General features: G+C 41.1%; 1 protein-coding gene across 1 annotated transcript in view; it reads right to left on the bottom strand.

The window, feature by feature from the left end:
• SPAG16 (sperm associated antigen 16) overlaps positions 1 to 22569 on the bottom strand; it is a 666429-nt gene that overhangs the window by 641388 nt on the left and 2472 nt on the right. Inside the window, exons 2-3 of the mRNA XM_069983207.1 lie at positions 16209 to 16255; positions 9741 to 9833 (exon numbers count right to left, since the gene is read on the bottom strand). Coding sequence (XP_069839308.1) covers positions 9741 to 9833; positions 16209 to 16255 — 140 coding nt within the window. The remainder of the gene's footprint in view (positions 1 to 9740; positions 9834 to 16208; positions 16256 to 22569) is intronic.

The following is a 22569-nucleotide window of genomic DNA, read 5'->3' on the forward strand; positions in this document are numbered from 1 at the left end:
TCCATAAAGAGCAATTCTGTCTGGATTTCTTCTGAGCAGTCTCTTGAGATGATAAAATTGAAGCCATGGAGAGAAAAGTTATTAGCAGAGAATGTCAGGCAACGGCAGACACAGGCTGTTCTACTAAAACCTGTGTCTGCGGCTCCATAGACAATACAGGTTATCGTAAATGGCAGATATGACTACTGAAGGATACTCAGAATGCCAGCGTGTTTGCAACCTTATTATCAAAAAGCAATTACCCAATATACAACTGTAGGATCACCAAACGTTGAAAAGCAGTTTTTAAAACAAACAAACAAAAAAAAACATTGATTAAAACCTAAACAAATAGGTTGTAAAACTGATCTACCAATGTAATTTGGTCCCTAGACAAAATGTTAGAGTGCTAAATCCAGAGTGATAAGTGCATGTCCTTTAAAAGCCGCCAGTTACTTTGTGCTGCAGAGAATACGATCTAATACCACTTCAGATTTTGTAATAAATAGCGACAACATGTCACTACACTATCAAGTTTATAGTTAGGCTGCTTTCACATAGGTTGAATATGTTGCATATTTTATTTTATGTGTGGCAGCAATATGTCAATTGATACGGTCAACATCGACAACCAATCCACAGTCATTGCAGACTCTGCCACAAAATCTGTAATTATGTAATGGTGTGGACTGCTGTGCTAGCCGACCAGCCTGCCTTTGGAAGGAGTGGAGTCTAAATACCATACTTTCTTGAGACAAGGCAAATAACACTAGTTCAGAGTCAGCATTATACCCAAGGGTCAGAGACAATGTAAGGCACATCATAACAGATCAAGAACACACTTTCACTATGGGTAAAACCACACTATTGCTCAGGGACAGGTGGGCAAAGCAGCCTTCAAGGTAAACTTATCAGCAGTTTCATACATACAAACCTGCAGATATGTACCTGCAGCCGCAGAGCTGCCAGTCTTATTTTCCACAGCAGTGCCATTTTAAGCATTTTGATAAAAAACTGCAATTGATCAAATCTGTAAATGAGCTCTTTTAATGCACTGGGGGTGTTCCCCTGCTCTTCAGTGCACCAACCTACCAGCTTCTATGTCACTTCCTACTTATGCATATTAATACTTCCACAGCAACAGCCCCCATGTACAGTGCTGGGCTTTTACTGCGCATGTTTACTACTTATGTCATATATTATTATGCATAAGTTAAAGTCAACATACTAACTTCAGCATCCTTTTTTCATAGATTCCCCATATGTAACCCAGTATAGGGCAGAAAACGCGTTGTGAACCTAGCCTTATAGTCTAGTGAGAACTGTTAAAAGTCCAGCGAAAATTTTATTAACTATACACTTATTACGAGAAATGCACATAAAGTGCTTTTTTTCCCTGCACTTACTACTGCATCAAGGCTTCACTTCCTGGATAAAATGGTGATGTCACGATCCGACTCCCAGAGCTGCGTGGGCTGTGGCTGCTGGAGAGGATGATGGCAGGGGGACACTGAGGGACACAGGGCACTGGAGGGACACTGAGCATCCCCCTGCCATCATCCTCTCCAGCAGCCACAGCCCGCACAGCTCTGGGAGTCGGGTCGTGACATCACCACGTTATCCAGGAAGTGAAGACTTGATGCAGTAGTAAGTGCAGGGAAAAAAAATCACTTAAGCACTATAAGTATTTCCCGTAATAAGTGTATAATGGTGACATGTATAACTTTTGGGGGGCAATATAACACCTTAATAAAAATTTTTGCTGGACATCTCCTTTGAGCTTTAACCCCTAGACGACCCAGGGCGTATAGTTACGCCATGGAAGTCTGTCCCCAGACGACCTAGGGCATAACTGTACGCCCTGGGTGTTTCTCCCGCTATGAAGCGTGCTCCGGAGCGGAGCGCGCTTCATAGCAGGTGGGGGCCGGCTGCAATCAGCAGCCGGGACCTCACCGGTAATGACACGCTGCAGCGATCGTGCTGCCGCGTGTCATTAACTCCTTAAAGTGTAAGTGACAGGGGGAGTCCCCTGTCACTTACCGATCGGGACCCCCGCAGTGTGACTGCGGGGGTCCCGATCGGTAAAACGGGCCGCCGGAGGTCTCTTACCTGCCTCCGTGCGGTCCGATCGGCGATCTGCACAGGCAGGCTCAATGAGCAGATCGCCGATAACACTGATCAATGCTATGCCTATGGCATAGCATTCATCAGTGTAGAAATCAAACTAATCTATGTAAAAGTCCCCCAAAGGGACTTCAAATGTGTAAAAAAAAAGAGGTTAAACACACTAACACACTACCCCAAAACCCCTCCCCCAATAAAAGTTGAAATCACCCCCCTTTCCCATTATATAAATAAAACATATAAAAATAAATAAATAGATAAACATATAATATACCGTAGCGTGCGTAATTGTCCGATCTATTAAAATATAACAAGCGTCATTGCGAACGGTAAACGGCGTACACGACAAGAGGCAAAAAAAAGCGCGGATTACCGATTTTATGTTACATTATATATAAAAAAAAATTTATAAAAAGTGATCAAAACGTCCGATCTTCACAAATATGGTATTAATAAAAACTAGAGATCATGGCGGAAAAAATGACACCCCATACAGCCCCGTAGGTGAAAAAATAAAACCGTTATAAGCGTCACAATAGTCCCATTTTATTTATAATTAATTGCCAAAAAAAAGGATTTCATTTAAAAAAAATATATAACATTAGAGAATCTGTGTAACCTGCATATGGTTGTGTTCGGGCTGACCTATAGAGTAATAGTATGTCGCTGTTACCATATAGTGCATTACGTAGACACAGGAACCCCCCAAACGTTACCATATTGCATTCTTTTTTGCGATTTCACCAATTTATATCTTCATAAATAATATATTTGGAATTCCATCATACATGTTATGGTAAAATGAAAGAAACCATTACAAAGTACAACTATTACTGTAACAAATAAGCCCTTACATGGCCTGTAGATAAAAAACTGAAAGTGCTAGAGCTCTTAGAAGGGGAGGAGGGAAAAACGGAAACACTAAGATCAAAATTTGCGCGGTCCACTGGGTCATTTTGGGCCTGGTCCTCAAAGGGTTAAAGCGTAACTGTCATGTTTTTTTTTTATTGCAGAAATCAGTAGTATAAGCGATTTTAAGAAACTCTGTAATAGGTTTCATCAGCCAAAAAAGCCTCCTTCTGTACTCAAGCAGCAATCTCCCAGCCTCCCCCCCTGACTTCTTATCTGTGCATTATCAGGCAAACACGTCTTCATTACAAAGAAGCCAGTGAAGACGGGCTCTGCTCTCTCCATTGTAAGCCTATGAAGGGGGGAGGGGTCGAGGGAGATGAGGGAGCAGGAAGAGGTGACATGAAGGTCAGCTGTTTGTAGGCTCTCTGGGCACCTAAAACGCAAAATTTAGGTGTCAGAAAGGTCAGTGCTTATCTATGAACTTACTGAGAGAAGATTGCAGGGTGTTGTGCTGTGCTGGACTGCTCCGTGCTCAGTCACTCCTAACAGCCCCTCCCCTCTCCATAGCCACATAATGGACACAGAAATCCTGCTTCATTTGATGTGAGGGGGGAGGCTGGGAGATTGCTTTTTTAGTACAGAAGGAAACTCTTTCAGTACATAAAACCTATTACAGAGTTTCTTAAAATCGCTTGTACTATTGATATTTAATGTTTTCAGAAAAATGACCCAGAAATGACAGTTATGCTTTATGCTATAACTCAGAATCAGTACTGGTAACACAATGCAATTTACTTTCTCACTTCTGATGCTAGATGAATTAAAATATAATGTCAAATTGAAGAAATGCTTAAAGTGTACCTGTAGTTATAACTTTCAAAGTTCAGCTTTGTTTTACAGCCTGATAACAAAAAATAATGAATGTATATGATAAACTTGCTTTATTTCACATCTACTGTTGATTTAGATATTGAAAGTTATAAAGACAGGTACACTTTAAAAAAGCGAGTCCAGATATAATTCCCACCCTTTTCCTTTTTTACAAAAAAACAAACAGCAATCTCATAAATGTGGCAGTCTAAATATTCATGAAAATGATCCAGCAGTTTGATTGTCTTCCCAAAAATGTCAGCATTTGAATGTAATGATACCTTCATATAACAGCTTCACTGACAACACCGCTGCAATGTGTAAACAGGGGCTGATTATATGTTGGGGAATATCGTTATTTTGTTTACTACACATCTAATTCTAGAAAACAACATTTACAGCCCAGCAAAAGATTGCCATCATGCCAGCTATTGAAGAGAACTGTATCTGTTCAAAAAGCTGTGTAAAAAGGTAAATATAATCTGCGCTGCATGAGATTTACAAACCTGGCCATGCATTTACCACTACTCTGCTAAAATGGATCAGACCTTCAAGTATGGAAGTGCTGTGTTTTTCATGATAACTAAAAAATAAATAATGAATGTAAATTGCAAGCTTGCTTTATATCACATCTGCTGTGGATTTAGATTTTGAAAGTTATAACGACAGGGACACTTTAAGATATATATTATGGCAAATTAACATAAGGCACAAGCCCTCAAGCTTTTGTCCCTTGGGAGCAAAACTGAACTTTAAAGTAATGGTCGGGGCCACGCTAAACTCATTTACATTAGAAATATACAGTATATTAAATGTGGATAGACAAGAACCTGTGAATATGCAAACATGATCAGGTACATCTAACTTTAGGGTCTACCATCTAAACTGATGCTGTCCTATTGTTAGGTCATTCCTGAAATAATGTAAATGTCCCGTGCATATGGTCATAATTTAGGATAGCTATAGCAAGCCACAAAGCAGAGGTTCACAGGTCACACGTGGCTCCACAGCCACTGGATGGGGGCCACTGACATAAAGGGTTTTGTTACAACTAGAGAGGAGTACAACTCGAGCATCTCTAGTTACAATACAGTCCCTAATATAAGCATATATTCCATCCAAAGCATGTCTGGGAAAAGTCAAGTCATGGCTTCTAGAGTGTAGCCAGTTAGGTTGTCCATAGGGATACTTTTTTTTTATAGGACCCATGCTGTCTTTTTACTGAAGTAGCTGGCTTACATTTAAATAACATAGGTTTACACTAAGAAAAAAATGACTAAAGGGTCTGTCTATAGCATTCCATGTTCCTTTTATTATAGTCATGAGTGACGGTCCCAACAGAGAATGCAAATATATTTATATTCATTCCTAAATAATGGTAGCTGTAGAACTCTATCACATCATTGCACTTCTAAATTTAATGTGTCTTCTTTAGTTTTGTGCCAGGAACATTCCCCAAGTTGACATTGGTTGTCATTAAGCCTAGCAAATCTTATGCATGGAGTCATTGCTACAATTAAGCGGTTTCTAATACCTTAGTGGAATAAGATTATTGATTACCCTATACTGACAAAAGAAGATATAATACAATGTAAGAGGCCATCATGAATATTTAGATACCCTCATTTACCGTACGGTATGTTTGCCTAGTCATCTATTTCTATCACAATGCTCTGTCAGCATCTCCTGCTCATCTTTCGCCTTTTTTTCCCGTCCCTCTGATGAAGCGTTTGCCCTGCAGGCGATGCGTCCTTGAAATAAGAGTGTCTGCTCCAGAGTGAATGCACAAATGGAGAATGTGTTTGGATGCATCACCATACACAATTTATAATCCCATAAAACACTCTGCAGCAAGGCTTGAACTGGCTGCCTGCCCCAGATAAATCTGGTGGAGTTTCAGGCTCTCACCACTTAAAGGTGTGGGGAGAGAAGAATTAATCTACTTTCGCCAAAATACCTAGTGATGAAACAGCTAGTCCAGCAACCTGGAACGGTACCAATATGGTAGCAATTCATTAACCTCCTGTCGCGAGTAACTTTTGTACTGAATGCGATGTGTCCTCTAAACCTAAAACCAGACAGTAGGGAAGATACTGAAACACAGCAGTGCACATATTTTCCTTTTGTCAAAGCTTGTAATATTATGCAGAACTGCGTCTCCAATCTCAGCGAATATGACCTTGCGTAATAAAAAGATAATTAAAGTGTGCAGTAATCACAATAAATAAAATAAAACCAATTTACAGCAATGCTACCTTTTAACAAACCTTTTAATTTAGCCAACAAAACAATTATACTTATTTCTAGCAGTAGTTTTGGAAGAACAATGGAAATATAAACCTGTCAAAGGTGTTAATAAAACTAGTTTGTCATTTGCTTTCATAAGGGAATAACAGGTTTGGAGTCTCATCTTTTGGAAAAGATGTGCAAAACAGAATTATAATATGTATTCACTATACACATATAACATAAGGTTATAATAAAGGCAAGTCCTATTTCCTATTGTCAAATAAATATTTATGTACCGTACTTTCCGGCATATAAGACGACCCCTGACTTTTAAGAAGAGGTTTGCCTTATACACCAGAAAATGTTAACCCCTGCCTGACCGCAGCAAGGTTTACTAGCTGGAGCCTTGCTGAGGTGAGGCAGGGGTTAACTGAAGCTGAAAAAAAAAAAAAAACAACCAGTGACCCATTCCCAGAAGCATCTCCCGTCATGTTCCTAGTGCAGGCAGTGTCATGCCTTTAACGGGTCACAGGTGAGTTGAATCGTTCTTTTTTGTTTTATAGGGGTCACCACATACGGTGAGGATGCAGCAGTTTTTGATCTCCTCCATCGAATGCAGCGACCATACCCGACATAAAAGACAACCCCCGAATTCTGTGAAGATTTTTGGGGGGTTAAGAAGTCGTCTTAAGGTCCTATTACACTGAGCGATTTTTAACGATTAATAAACGATTGCAAACGAGATTGTTTGTTGTTAACCGGAAATCGTTCACCATATTACACAGAACGATAATCGTTAGTTACGATCGTTACTATGATCGTTATTACGATCATTACTATGATCGTTTAATCCTTCTGATCCCAGAAAAACAATGAACAATGTGCAATTACACTGAACGATTAGTGAAAAAAACGCGGAACTTGAGCGAATGAATGTGGAATTACAGCGAACGATTAGTAAACGATTAACGATAATTTTAGGTTCAGATCTAAATCAACGACTATTGGACTGCCGGCTATTGGACATTGCAAGCGGGCAAAATTGCGCCTATAGCATGCTCCTTCCCCCCTCTCGTCTTGGACGTTATCACCAGAGACGGTCAGAGGGAGGAAGTGAAGCACTGGAGAGAAGAAGCGGTAGAACCTTTTCTCCTCTCCGGAGAACCTCTTTAACAATCCCCCCCCACATACCCCAAAACTGTTTGAAAGATGTTCTAGAGACTGGGACCCCTATTGAAGAAATGAACTGCAGTGCATGTTTCCACTAACAGGCCACATTAATGGGGTTAGAAAACACAGCTACTTTCTCGCAAAAAAACAGAACTGCCCATGTCTTCAGGTTGTGTGGAGTATTAAAATTTAACACCATTCACTTCTATGGAAACTGGCTGCAAAACCACATCAAAACAAAAGAACAAAAGTGGTGCTGTTTCTGGAAGAAAGTTTCTATGTTTTTGTAAGCATGCAAGAGATGCGGCTGCCCATTACTTTAACCAATAACAGGTTTCCCAAGTAAAACCAGTCAATGTGAATAAAAGAACAGCCATCAGCCTATTCTAACAATGTATTGGGGTATCCACAACACAGAGGTACTGTTTCAGTATACCAATACATTCATTCCTATGTTATAAGCTCTTTATGTGCATGAAATACATTAATCGAATTCACTTTCCATAATTCAGATTACTCTCCATTGGGTTTCCTACAGAATAAAATAAAGTAAAAAAGTCTTTTGTTATTATAATTCTATGCAGGCGTTCTTCAAACCTATTTCTTCAGTCATCTCCCATAAGAGATGACTGCTGTGTACAGTTACCTGTTCAAAGTTTCTGCACTCAGGAAGCTCTAGCTCAGAACTCCTTTTTATCTATTTCTTGTGTTGCCCTTAATTGCATGAATTATGCTACTTTTTATACATGCTTCTGTAATTAAAAAGAAGAGAAACTCTGACAAAAGGCATTTGCATCTAGACCGCACGCAAACATTCTTTGCTCCGTGTACAGAGCAGGGATTTTAGCCTCTTAAATAATAGTCACAGACAGGTAAAACTATAAGAGAAAAATACAGAAAACTGGGACAGGTAAGACGACATGGGGAAGAGGTAGAAATCCACAAAGAATATTCTGTACATACTTATGCAGGTGGAAGGTACGCAGGTCGAAGACATCGTTGACAATGTTACAAGGTTATCTGGTACTTGCTTCTATCATTGCTTTTTTTTTCTTTTTGAATGTGAAAAAAAAGGCCTATCCTTGTTAATGCCCATGAATATTAGATTGGTGGGGGTCAGACTCAGCACTCTGACCAATTATTTGAGGAGACCATTGATGCCATCCCATTCGTTGCCTATTGGGCACATCTTCAAGCTGCTCTGTGCAATAAAACCAGGCACAGTCATTAATAAAATGTACAAGGCGGTGTCTGGGCAATGCACTGGGGGCACTAAGAGGTGGACTGCCAGCAGCATAAAACTTGAAGAGAATAACCTTAAATACTTGACTACAAACTATATAACTTATATACCTGTACCTATATCTTTGGAACTGCAGCAGGATACATTTAATAAAAATATCCTGAATATGGGTGGTCCTTTTATGACATCAGGGGGGGTAATTGTAATACACTTATAATGAAGTCTATGCACCTTCTGGGAACTCCATCCTTCACCTGCAACAGAGGAGGACCATGCGCCTACAGGTTTTTCGAGCGCATCCTGCCATGGTCCTGAAATAAAGGTATTCCAGGGATTCTTTTTTTTTCAGAATACCCAGGCAGGTGCTAAACAGACAAATAAAATATACTTACCTTCCTTAATCTCCTGGCGATGTTCCTATACTTAGATGAAACATTACTGCAGCCATTGATTGGCTGACTAGTCAAATACATGTGCTGGCCCTAAGCCCAGAGCCCAGCAGGACCAAAAGCTCTTTGACAGCGGTGGAGGAAAAGTTTATGTAATTTTTCTACTTAACACCTGCTTAAAGTGACAATGTCACCTCCTTTTTGCATTCTGACATCTCTACACAGGTGTAAAGGTTAAATTTAGCGTTTTTCATACCTTATTTTATATCATACGTCATGGTGCTTGTTCAAGTAAAAAGTCATCTTTTATCAACTGCAGATTGTGTTGAGTGGGCGGGCCTTGCGGCATTAGCGCCACTTAGCCCTGCACACAATGCCACATGGAACAGGCTGGCTGAAATATCTAGACCCCACCCCCTTTACGTTGGCCAACCAATGGGTGCCAAGGGGGTGGGGCTAAGTGGTGCTAATGCAGCGAGGCCACGCCCACTTAATGCAATCTACAGTTGATAAAATGACACTTAACTTGAACAAGCACCATGACGTATGATATGAAATAAGGTATGAAAAACGCTAAATTTACCCTTAACACCTGTGTAGAGATGTCAGAATGCACAAAGGGGGTGACAGTGTCACTTTAAGCATCATTCAAAAAATAAATAAATAAATAAATAAATAAATAAATAGAAAGAATCCTTAACTTGGAAGAAGAGAACTACACAAAAATGCGTGATTATAGGCCTTTAAAATGTTCTTTACCTTTCCACAAACAGAAATAAATGATTGATATATTTTGCAATGTCTTTTACATAACAGTATTCTTTGTGATTCTCTGTGTCTAATCATAAGAATATGATAAACTATAAGACAGTTAACATACAGACCTGGACATCCTCGACCTGCTCTTGAACTGTTTGCACTGCCCTTAAAAGATCTTCATCCCCATCTGTCAGACTGAAGTCATCATCAGCTGGGATCTACAAAAAACAAACATCAGGCATTATTGTTATTAAAAAAATTCTGTAGTTGAAATGTGAAAAGCATCAGTTTTATTTTAACCTTTCCTAGACTAAGTTTTTTTTCAAGATTATCCTAGCATATAACTACCACTACAGTTAACCTTAAATGGAATCTGTCACTGGGTTTCTGCTGCCTTAAATGAGGATAGCATGAACTAGTGACAGGAATGCAGAACAGATCGGTGTATTACATTATTCTGATCATCTGTTGACCTAATATGCAGAAGAATAGGTTTCTTGTCACACCGCTCCAGCTGCTGACTGACAGTTGACCGCCTATACACAGCATGGATAGATTACTGCCAATCAGCACCTAGTGGGCGGAGTTTTCTGCTCCTGGCCCATGCACATAATGGAGAGGACTATTTATTGTCCATGTTATTCAGAAGGATATCTCCGAATAAGCTGTACACAACAACGTAAGTGATACATTTTTCTGTTCAGCTTCACTGTCACTAGTTTATGCTACCCTGATATAGGACGGCATAAACCTGCTGATAGAGTTTAAAGCGAATGTACCACTAGATACATCGCTTTTTTTGTTTTTTTTTTTACATGAAAAGACAGCACATGGGTTTTTTTGAACCGCTGACCACTTCCCACACACAGCGCCGGTTGATTAACGAGCACCAGACGGGTACGAAGCACTGGAGGTGGGCCCGTCGGCACCCAGTGTGACGACCTCCCCTGCCTTCTGTGAGGCAGCTCCATTGATTCTAATGGAGCCGTGTCACAGAGAGAAGGGGGTGTTGTCACACTGGGGGCCGGTGGCCTGCCCCCAGTGCTTCATGCCTGTACATGCTCGGTAATAGACCAGCGACTTGCGTGGGAACCGGACGGTGGTTTAAAAAAAGGACCGTGCAACCGGCATCCCCGCGCTAGTCTGCTCATTTAAAAAGCAAAAAAAGCTATGTACCTAGTGGTATAATCGCTTTAAACTTTTAAAATGTAAAGAATTTCAATCAAATAATGATGGTAACATGTCGGGACTACACTACTCTAAAACATTCAACAATCAAGAGGTTAATTCATGACTTGCTGAGTAGGAATGCTCATTTTTCTATAGCCATGATTTTGAATGTTAATCAAAAATACAGACGGTTCAGTGAAAATCATGATTTGTGTAAGGGAATTGAATACACCCAACCAAAAGCAGAAATGCTGGACCAACACATAAAACTTAAAAAAGGAAACTAAATGTATTCCATTTAACCCTTTCATTTGTTCACTTGCATTAACACTTTATGAAAAGAAAATAGGATTTCTATGAACTCATCACCCTTTAATGCATCTGAATCCACAGTCCTTGAGCATGGAGATGTAAAAAGCAAGGTAGGTAAACCACATTCTGTAATAACAACCGCAGGATATACTCAATAAATGGTTAGATTCTTCTTACATATTTCTAATTCCAGCGCTATAGCAGTAGTTTATGTGGGTTCAAGAAGTTGGAACCTCATGAATCAGACACTTATCACATAGATCGGTCATAAGTTGTAATTCTGAGATAACCCCCTCAAGAATAATACTTGAGAAGCATTTAGAAGGATTATATTTATGGTTTTTCTCCTTCTGGTATCTCAAGGACCAAAACCTTATAGAAGAACCATATAAAAGTACTCAAAGTACAAAGAACTGTACACTGTGCTGGGGAAATAAGCGTGCATAAAACAAACGTGTGTCCCCATACACACGCATGCTCCAAAATTGCAAAATGTATATGAAACTGAAAATATAGGGTTTACTTGCTGAGAACACCTAAAATCTATCTAACTCTTTTTTTCATCTCACCCAAACATAACATCTACACTGTTCAAAGATGGCAATTCTACTTTTCACAACCTACAAGCAGTAATGTTTCCCATCCGGCCCACCCTTTACGGGGTTCCCTTTCGCTATAGCAAACCCCTTGCTGTAAAAGGTGGAGGCGTGTGAAAACAAATACGGTAGAAGAGCAGCACTTTGGCATTTCATAGAGTTTCCTGTAACCTTTCACATAAGTCAGCCACAGCAGATGGAAAACAAACATCACAGGGACGCTGCTTCATGCCAGAATGTTTCCTCCAGTGCTGTCCATGGTGCTGATCATCACAAAACCCACCAACCATACAGCACACATTCGCTTTATATATAGAAGATTTCTTTTAATATAAGGTTACGTGTTTTATGGACATTTTTACACAAATGATTAAGACTGAATAAATGTAGCTCTACTTTCTACTCCCCGTAACTTGGGTTTTCCATGACTCTTATTCATTTAGTTTGCCTCTTTGCACCAATGGTCACATCTCATTCTCTTGACTCTATAGTGAAGAGTAAATACGTTTTTGCAATCCGTTTTTTTCATCCATTTTTTGCAAAAAAAAAAAACAATGAAAAACTGATGAAAAAAAAAGAAGTAATTGTGTGCATCCGTTTTGATCTGTTTTTCCATTGACTTCCATTTAAAAAAAAAAAAAAAAAAAAAAGTATTAAAACGAACCAGGTTTTTTAACGGACACAAAAATTAGGTCGACTACGTTTTTGTGTACGTTAAAACAGATCCTTTTTTTTCTAATTAAAGTCAATGGAAAAACGGATCAAAACGGATGCACACAATTGCATCTTTTTTTTTTTTTTTACATACGTTTTTCATCTGCTTTTTGCAAAAAACATTACAAAAACGTAGTGTGAACCCAGCCTTATCACACCTTGTGCAAAGAACAGTGGAGCAGTTGCCTATAGCTACCAATCAGGGCTTCAAAACCGGCCTAGACAAGTTCTTAGCTCAAAATATGCATTTATGTTATGTATAGAACCTATCATTGTCTGTCCCCTTCCCTGTATCCATCCCCTGCTTGTATATTCCACTTCCCTGTATCCATGCCCTCCTTGTATATACCCCCCTTCCCTGTATCCATCCCCTCCTTGTATATCCCCTTTCCCTGTATCCATCCCCTCCTTGTATACCTCCCTTCCCTGTATCCATCCCCTGCTTGTATATCCCCCTTCCCTGTATCCAGCCCCTCCTTGTATACCGCCCTTCCCTGTATCCAGCCCCTCCTTGTATACCCCCCTTCCCTGTATCCATCCCCTTCTTGTATACCTCCTTTCCCTGTATCCATCCCCTCCTTGTATATCCCCCTTCCCTGTATCCATCCCCTCCTTGTATACCTCCCTTCCCTGTATCCATCCCCTGCTTGTATATCCCCCTTCCCTGTATCCAGCCCCTCCTTGTATACCCCTTTCCTGTATCCAGCCCCTCCTTGTATACCCCCCTTCCCTGTATCCATCCCCTCCTTGTATACCCCCCCTTCCCTGTATCCAGCCCCTCCTTGTATAACCCCAATCCCTGTATCCATCCCCTCCTTGTATATTCCCTTTTCCTGTATCCATCTCCTCCTTGTATATCCCCCTTTCCTGTATCCATCCCCTCCATGTATACCTCCCTTCCCTGTATCCATCCCTTCCTTGTATACCTCCCTTCCCTGTATATCCCCCTTCTCTGTATCCATCCCCTGCTTGTATATACCCCCTACCCTGTATCCATCCCCTCCTTGTATACCTCCCCTCCTTGGTTGAACTTGATGGACATGTGTCTTTTTTCAACCGTATTAACTATGTAACTATATCAGGTCTTGTTAAAAATGCCATCAGCAATCAAAATCCACTATACCACTTAATCTGGGACCATTCAGACAATACTATACTGTATTTCAGTGATGGAATGCTATGAACTAGGTCCTTACGCTAACTTTTTAAACAAAGGTCTGTGCACACAAAGAAAATGGTCCAAGATTACTACTCAGCATTGTGCACAAGTCTTTAGTGAAGGGGACTGCCGCTAAAGGGGGATTCACAGGTTATTGAACTAGGTAGAATCTAACCTGCTGGTATGTCCCTATAGAGCAAGGAGTGCTAAGGAGTTGGGTAAATTTTTTTGTTTCTGTGATATTAGCAGTTTATTCCCTATGGTAATTAGGCGTTTTGGTGCAGTGGAGTGGGACTACCTACTACTATCAAGTTTAGTTTAGTTTAAGTACCAAAACAAAGAAATCTTAAGAAATGTATTCTGGCATTATAATAAACTTTATTGCTGGGACCATAAAGTAGAAAAAAGTTATACTTACCTATCCCAGTATCCTGCAGATCCTGCTGCAACTCCCATTTCCCCTGTTGTCTGCCTGCTTCTGAGATGAAAGCTTGAAGCAGGTTCTGCCTGCTTGGCCAATCAGTGGCCACAGTGGTATCTAGCCATGGCCAGTGATTGTCTGTGCAGGCAGGACAGAAGAGGAGCAGAGGGTGACTGAAAGTATCAAACACAGGAACTGGCGCCAGACCTATGTGGGGTCGAGGTACTATAACATTTCTACTGTCCCGGCAATAAGATTTTTTTTTTTTTGTTTTGCTGGAATACCCCTTTAGGTGAAAAAAAAAAAAAAAAGTAAATAGATACCTGTAAGAAAACATTTTATATGCAGCCAATGTGTACTCAGTGGGGGTTTGAACCCCAGAACATTCAGCAATTAGCAGGGGAGACAGAAGGTACTTGTGTCTCCAGACACATCTGTACGTGTTGATGTTCATGGTACATAGTTGGTTAGGCTGTTTTGCAAAAGCTTACATCACTGAATGGTTGCCTAACGAACCAGACCACCAATTCTGTAGGCAATGTCTTCTGCTGTTACTTTTAAGCGTCCGAAAGGAGACGCAGCTGCACTGTAACTGGAAGAACACTCGTAAGTAATTACAATTTAAGGAAATGAATTCAACCTCAGAAACTGAATATACAGTACACAACTATACTAACTAAATCAGCAGCATCTCTTATGCATAGGCGAAGGAAACCCTTGAACTTTACCAAGTACCATTAAATAATCAAAATTATACTTATAACTTTATTGTCAAGCACAAATCAAACTCATGGTAAGGAAAAACAGGACAATTAATCTAATAACCCGTAACATGCCATGTACCCGTATTTCACAAAAATTATAGATTGCCATAGATCACTAATGCATTATCTTCAGGTCGGCTGCTTCATATTTATATATCATTATAAAAGGTGGCCAATATTTTACCTGATTCTGCAAACTTGTGCTGTTAAAAAGTGTTCTATGGCGGTTTATAGCCATATGGGAGTATTGTACATTATGTACATTTTAGGGCTGCTAAGAGTAATCACCCAGTAGACCGCAAGTCTCAATAATCCCCATATGTGAAATAAAACATATAAATGATTTCCAGCATAAAGCTGTAGCACATCATATACACTGTCTCCTCAGTCTCATCAAAGGCTTCAGTGGGTAAGATAATAACTCAATGTGGGTAACATCACTGAAGGTGAACTGCCTTTAGATGACTGGAAAGGATTTCTGTTTTTCAGCCGGAGTATTGTGGCCAAATATAAAAAAAAGTTTGATAAAACATAGAATGTGAAAATTTTTGGTGAAAAGCACATACAGAGGTTTAGTACTTCTTATAGCTTTGGGCAATTAAAGGGGTAGTGCGGCACTAAACATTTATTCACAAAATAACACACATTACAAAGTTATACAACTTTGTAATGTATGTTATGTATGTGAATGGCCCCCTTCCCCGTGTTCCCCCCCCCCCATCCACCCACGCTAGACCCGGAAGTGTGGTGCATTATACTTACCGCATTCGTGTCGACTCCCGTCCATCATCTTGTGACAATGACGTCGTCTTCGGGAGGCCGGCTGAACCGCTCCATCCATCCCTCATGCCGGCCCCCCTATGCCGCGTCATCAGCTGCTTAGCCACGATTGGCGGAGCACAGTTATGCTCAGCCAATCGTGGCTGAGCAGCTGATGACGCAGAAGAGGGGGGCCGGCATGAGGGACGGATGGAGCGGTTCAGCCGGCCTCCCGAAGACGACGTCATTGTCACAAGATGATGGACGGGGGTCGACACGAATGCGGTAAGTATAATGCACCACACTTCCGGGTCTAGCGTGGGTGGATGGGGGGGGGAAGGGGGCCATTCACATACATAACACATTACAAAGTTGTATAACTTTGTAATGTGTGTTATTTTGTGAATAAATGATTAGCCCGCACTACCCCTTTAAAAGAATCATAGAAACCCTGTGAGGAAACACAGTATAGTAGCTAACAGTAGACCACTGTCAAGATTGTGACTATTTAAAAACACTTCATTTACCAGAGCTTTAACACTTTTTTTTTTGTAGGCCATGGCAACCAATCACAGGAAAGCTTTTAAGTTTACAGAGCAATTTAAAGAATGAAACTCAGGCTCTGATTGGTTGTTATTAGCAACAACGCCAGTTGTAATAGATAATATAATAGATTGAATGTGAAAACCAACACTCACCTCTTCATACTGATAACCGTCTTCTGATCCCTCAGAAATAGTGACATCTACACAGCAGTTAAGGAATTTACAACAATATATTATACTGTACATATTTATTCAAGATCGGACATGATGGAAAACACTATAAAGGGCCTATCCAATGAAAATCTTTTTCTTTCAAATCAACTGTTTTCAGAAAATCATATAGATTTGTAATTTACTTCTATTTAAAAATCTCAAGCATTTCCATACTTATCAGCAGCTGTATGTGCTGCAGGTATTTTTTTTCCAGTCTGACACGGTACTCTCTGCTGCCTGCCACCTCTGTCAGAGACAGGAACTGTCCAGAGCAGGAGAAGTTTTCTATAGGTATTTGCTGCTGCTCTGGACAGTTCCTGTCTTGGACAGAGATGTCAGCAGAGAGCACTGTGTCAGACTGAAAAGAAAGCAAGATTTCATGCAGGGCATACAGCAGCTGATAAGTATGGGAAGACTTGAGATTTTTAAATAGAAGTAAATTACAAAACTGTATAACTTTCTGAAACCAGTTGATTTGAAAGAAAGAAAAAGATTTTTGCTGGATAACCCCCTTTTATAGGGAACCTGTCACCCAGGGCAGCCCCCCCCCCCTGGACAGGGCCCCATACATACCAGTTACTGCGATTACCGGGGTGCTGGCCGGGTGACAGGTTCCCTTTAATGGGATTATCCAGGATAAGAAACACGAGCTGCTTTCTTCCAAAAACTGCACCACACCTGTTCTCAGATTGTGTGTGTTACATTATATTAAGTCTCCCTTTACTTCAATGAAACAGAGCTGTACAGCCGCATCCAAGCAGAGAAAAGTGGCGCTTTTTCTGAAAAGTAACAGCTATGATTTTCTAATCATGAATAACCCCTTTAACTTTTGGTTAATGAGAGAAGAGCAATAAAAATAATGTGGAGTTTAGATTTTAAAGAAGTAAGAGGGCAGAACAAGATGAATCTTGCAAAAAAACAAACAAACAACCAACCAACCTTGTTTATCTAAGGTATTGTTCTATTATTTCCTATCTTGGTACAGATACATTGTAAGGCTATGTTCACACTATGTGAGAGACCGGCTGTTCCGTGACCTGGCCGGGTCACGGAACAGCCATTGTATGCAAAGATCATACTGCAGTACCGGCCGGATGATCTTTCCAGCTACAGTATTCTGATGCGGGCGCATCAGCGCGCTCCCGCATCAGAACTTCACACAGCACACAATGAAACAAGTGGCCGGAGCCGCTCGCTTCATTGTGTGAACTGACAGGTCTTTCTGCAGCCGCAATTCACTGAATTGTGGACGCAGAAAACTGACATGTCAGTTCTTTGCGGCGCCGTATGGGATCTCAGCCGGAGCTTATACTATGTGTATACTCTCCGTCCGGGATCCCATAGCAGATAAGGCAGTGTTCCACACCGTACAATTGCCAATGGCAACAACGGCCGTACTTTTACGTAGTGTGAACATAGCCTAACGCTCCACAGCTACATATGCAAATAGTAACATGGACTTGACAAAGGATAACAGCCTTGTGTCACGCAGTGTTGGACTGGCCCACCAGAGTACCAGAGGATCCTCCGGTGGGCCCCCAGCCTAAGAACCTGCACTAACACTGACTGACATGTTGTTTCTCACTGGTTTTTCATTGGCGTGCCCCAGGATCATTTCCTCTGGTGGGCCCCAGATACCCCAGTCCGAGCTTGTTTGATGGTGTCTGGAATATATGTGGACTATATGGTGACTTTTCAAGTAACAGCGCTTTTAGTTGCTCCATCTACAGTAGCTCAGGTATGAGGAACATACAGCCCTCTAGCTGTGGCTCCCTTCATGCCTTGAAATTTAAAGGAAATTCTAGTTTTACAACACCTGGAGGGCCGCAGGTTTCACACTCCTGATCTACATGATACATTGATGAACTAGACTACTATGAACTAGAGATGTCACAATACCAGAATTTTGAGTTCAATACCGATACCAGCTTTCGGATTTCGATACTTAATACCAATTCGATACTAAATAAAAAAAAAATAAATACAAATAGAATTCCCCCCGCCCAGACTGCGGATATGATGCCCATGTACAACATTTATTATTTATTTTTATTTTGTTTTATATAGTTTTTTTTTTTTAGAGTTCACACAATTAAGCATGCAATGGATGCCAAATACATGTATGCAACTCCCCATAAGAAGGTATGCTGAGAATTGTAGTGCACAAAGAGGTATGCTGGGGGTTGTAGTGCACAAAGAGGTAAGTTGCTGGGAGTTGTATTGCATTAGCAGCCTCCTGGCACAACAACTCCAACAATGACTCCTTGTGCACAACAAATCCCCACAAGAAGGTATGCTGGGAGTTGTTGTGCCACTGTACCAGTGAGCCCCACGGGAAAGGGGGGGGGGGGAGACAGGATTGTGAACACGGGCGGCACCGGCAGCTCCTGGTGGTGGTGGGAGAGCTGGAGGGTGCAGGGGACCCCGCCTTAACAGCGGGCCCCGGAGGGGGGTAACTGGCCGGTGCGACGGACCGCTGCCGTAGCACTGGCGGATCCTGAGGTGGGGGGCTGTACTGGGAATGGTTAAATGACTGCCGCCCGCGGGATTGCGGGCCACAATCATTAGCAGTGGGGGGGCGCTCCATATGCAGCAGAATACTGCTGCATATGGAGCGGCTCTGGAGGGGTTAAATGCCGCTGTCAGTTATGACAGCTGCATCTACCCTGTAAAATAGCCGGCACTAGCGATCGCTATGTGCCGGCTAGTTAAAGTTGGCGCCGCCAGGAGCGGAGAGTGCGTGGGCGGTTGAGGGGACACCAGAGGGCGGCACACAGAGAACAGAGACGCTTAGGTAGCCACCGGCTGTGTTCTCTGCTCTATACTTTATGTTAAGTTGCACTATTATGCAGCTTAACATAAAGTATCGATACCAGGAAATCCTGGTACCGAACTGTTTTTCTGCCCGAAATATCGAGAGTAGTATCAATATTTCGGTGCACCGTGCATCACTACTATGAAACCACATGTCTGCACACAGTGTAAGATACTGAATATGTTCAAATCATCTAGTGAGATTAACTTTCAGCAAGACATGTAACACTATACAGAGATATAAATTTCCACTGGCTTTCTGCCACTGTTCCATCCTTTCACAGTGCAGAGGTATGGCAGCGGCAGGTAGTAGGCAAAGACACATACTGTAATTGTATCCTGGAGTTGCGTTGTGTCATGTAAGTAATGATTTAATCTTTACCATTTCTCCTTATTTGCACACAACAGTGAAAGCTGGTACTTTACCCACTCTGCGTCCGCCTACTAGTCTGGTCTGAAAACAGCTACACAGAGTCTAATACAAGATGAAAGGAAACCGAGCATTAAATAATGTAACTTAATATAATTAGTCAATTGGGGGAAACCAGGAGCCTTTCCCCAAAGAAAAGGTTCATTTTACAATTAATAATAATAATAATAATAATAATAATAATAATAAATGTTATTCTCGCATAGGTTATAGCGTACTTAAAGGGGTAGTGCACCCAAAAAAATTTTCTTCCAAATCAACTGCTGCCATGAAGTGCCAGAGATTTGTAATTTACTTCTATTAAAAAATCTCAAGCCTTCCAGTACTTATCAGCTGCTGTGTGTCCAGCAGGAAGTGGTGTTTTCTTTCCTGTCTGACACAGTGCTCTCTGTTGCCTCCTCTGTCCATGTCAGGAAATGTCCAGAGAAGGAGCAAATCCCCATAGAAAACCTCTCCTGCTCTCCAGACTGGAAATAATACCACTTCCTGCTGGGCGTACAGCAGCTAATAAGTACTGGAAGGCTTGAGATTTATTAATAGAAGTAAATTACAAATCTCTGGCACTTCATGGCAGCAGTTGATTTGAAAGAAATTTTTTTTTGGTGCACTACCCCTTTAAGGCCCCTATACACGTTAGACTATCATCTTTCGAACCCACCACAGATTCGGCCGTCAGTCTAGCCTGTTTTTAAAGGGATACTCCAGTGAAAAGCTTTTTCACAGTAATTAAAACACATTACAAAGTTATTTAACTTTGTAATAAGCTTCAATCACCTATCTGCCCCCCTTGCTTATCTCTCCCCCCCCCTCTATCCTCACCAGGAAGTGAAGTAAACTCCTTCTTACCTAATGACTATTGACCCCAGGATTTTTTGTGGCAGCCATTTTGTGACAATGACATCATCAAGAGGGAGGAAGGTCTAAGCCCTGTTAAGCCAACCTCCCTTTGTCAGATGACTCAGGTTGCCAGTCAGTTAGACATCACAGAAGACAAAGTGCATCATGGGAAAGCCCAAACCAGGAAGCGAAGAAAAAATAAAGGCATCAACTGGAGCTTCAGGGACTTGCAAACAGCAGGGAATTTAAACGGAGACAGACTCAGGAGGGATGGTAAGTGGGAAAACTATGTTTATGATTGATTTTTTTTTTTTTTTTTTTTTTTTATCAGCGCGGGAGTACCCCTTTAACTACCACCGACAAATGTCGCCTATGTGGCGATAGTGGTCAGCTGTAAAGGAAAATCACGGCCTACCCCTTTGTTCAGACAGAGATAAGCTGCAGCGAGAGCGATCTGACTTCAGCTTACCACTCCCCTTTCCATAGACAACACTGGAGCATTTGGCCATGCCGAATGCTCCTGTGTATGAGGAGCAGAGGGACAGAGATTTAACTGATGGCCAAACTAGTTAGTTGGCAGAAAACGACCACACGGTCTATGTAGTTTTTCATATTAGTATATGGGGATTGATATGTCTATTCCAGGCAGATTTTAATCCTGTAGATTGTTACCGTAGATTAACCAACCCCATCTGCTGGAATTTTGTTCCAAGTACCTATTACTCTTTCAGTAAAGTAATATTTTCTCATGTTGCTTCTGGTCTTTCCCCCACCTAACCTCATATTGTGTCCCCTTGTTCTTGTGTTCAGAAGGTAATGTCTACTAGGCCAATGAATGGCCACTGCAGTGACTCAACCTCAGTCAACTACTGGCAGAGCAGGTAACCACATTAGATGAAGCATGACATAATGGAGGGCAGCAGGGACTGTATGCAGTCACAACAGCAGCACAGGAGGACCGGGGGTGCTAAATATCATTACTTTTTTTTATGTCTTTTTTTTATGTCTATGTCTTTGCAATAAGTAACTAAACACAAGCTGTTATATTTATCACACACATGCCACATACAGTATGTATAGCGTAAGCCATGTTAAAACTAGTGATACAGATGCAATGGATATATTTAATTTTCAATTTACAAATTTTCATGTTGGGATAGAGTCACTTAGATGACAGCAAGTGGGCACAACACAGCTCTCCCTCAATGAGCAGAAACAGCCAAGCACCTGTGCTTTACACCATGCAGATGGCAGAACAGTGGCTTATCACTAGAATGGAGTGAATGGAGTAATATTGTGTTCACAATGTGTCATTTTGCCGATTTTCAAAAGCGTATCCTATAATCAGAATTCATTTTGTAATTACAACTGTTACATAAAGCATCATTATATAGTGCATTTATGACTGTAGTGGTTCTGTACTCTTTACATTGGTAAAAAAAACAAACCCTATTGATGTCTGCTTAGATGTTCCATGCTCATTGCTCCCACACTGAGTCTATCATATGGAACATTTGGCATAATTCTCAAGAGAAACTCTATGTTTGCCTTTTTTTCTATGTATAAAAAAACACCATACGGTAATTACATTTAAATGTGATAAGAGGCTGATACATTTCAGAAAGTTCCTGAATCCCCAATTAGTCTTAACAGTCTACAATGGTGTTAGAAAGCTTTGTGGAGCGCCAGCTATTGTGGATCCTCTATTCCACACCTGGTTACATACAATAAACTGGACTTACATGAAGGAATGACCCTGAGAACAGCAGTGTTGTGAATGCTAAAAACACACAGCCAATGATGAATGGCTTTTTTAGGCTAAATTCACTCTACGTAAAGAATCATTAAACAGTTTTGCGACCATGGCCGTTATTTAATGAAGTGGCCGAATACACTACACACAGTATACACTCTGGCCGGGATTCCAAGCGGCCGCACAGAAAACTGACAAGTCAGTTGTGTGTGGGTGACAGTGCAGACAACGTAAAGTGACGCTCCGGCCGCACTCTACATTATCTGCTATGGGTAATTGTAATGTGGGCGCACACGAATGCACCTTCATCCCAATTTAAAAGAAATTAAGTTCATATGTCCGGTACTACAATACTGGCCACGATAAACTTCACTGACACCAGACACTGTGTGAACCTTGCCTTATACTGAAAGGAATTTAAAAAAAAGAGAGACCATGGTCCTAGCAATCCAGGCAGGGAACATTTC

The sequence above is a fragment of the Dendropsophus ebraccatus genome, chromosome 9 (genome assembly GCF_027789765.1).
Source record: "Dendropsophus ebraccatus isolate aDenEbr1 chromosome 9, aDenEbr1.pat, whole genome shotgun sequence".
Lineage (NCBI taxonomy): Eukaryota > Metazoa > Chordata > Amphibia > Anura > Hylidae > Dendropsophus > Dendropsophus ebraccatus.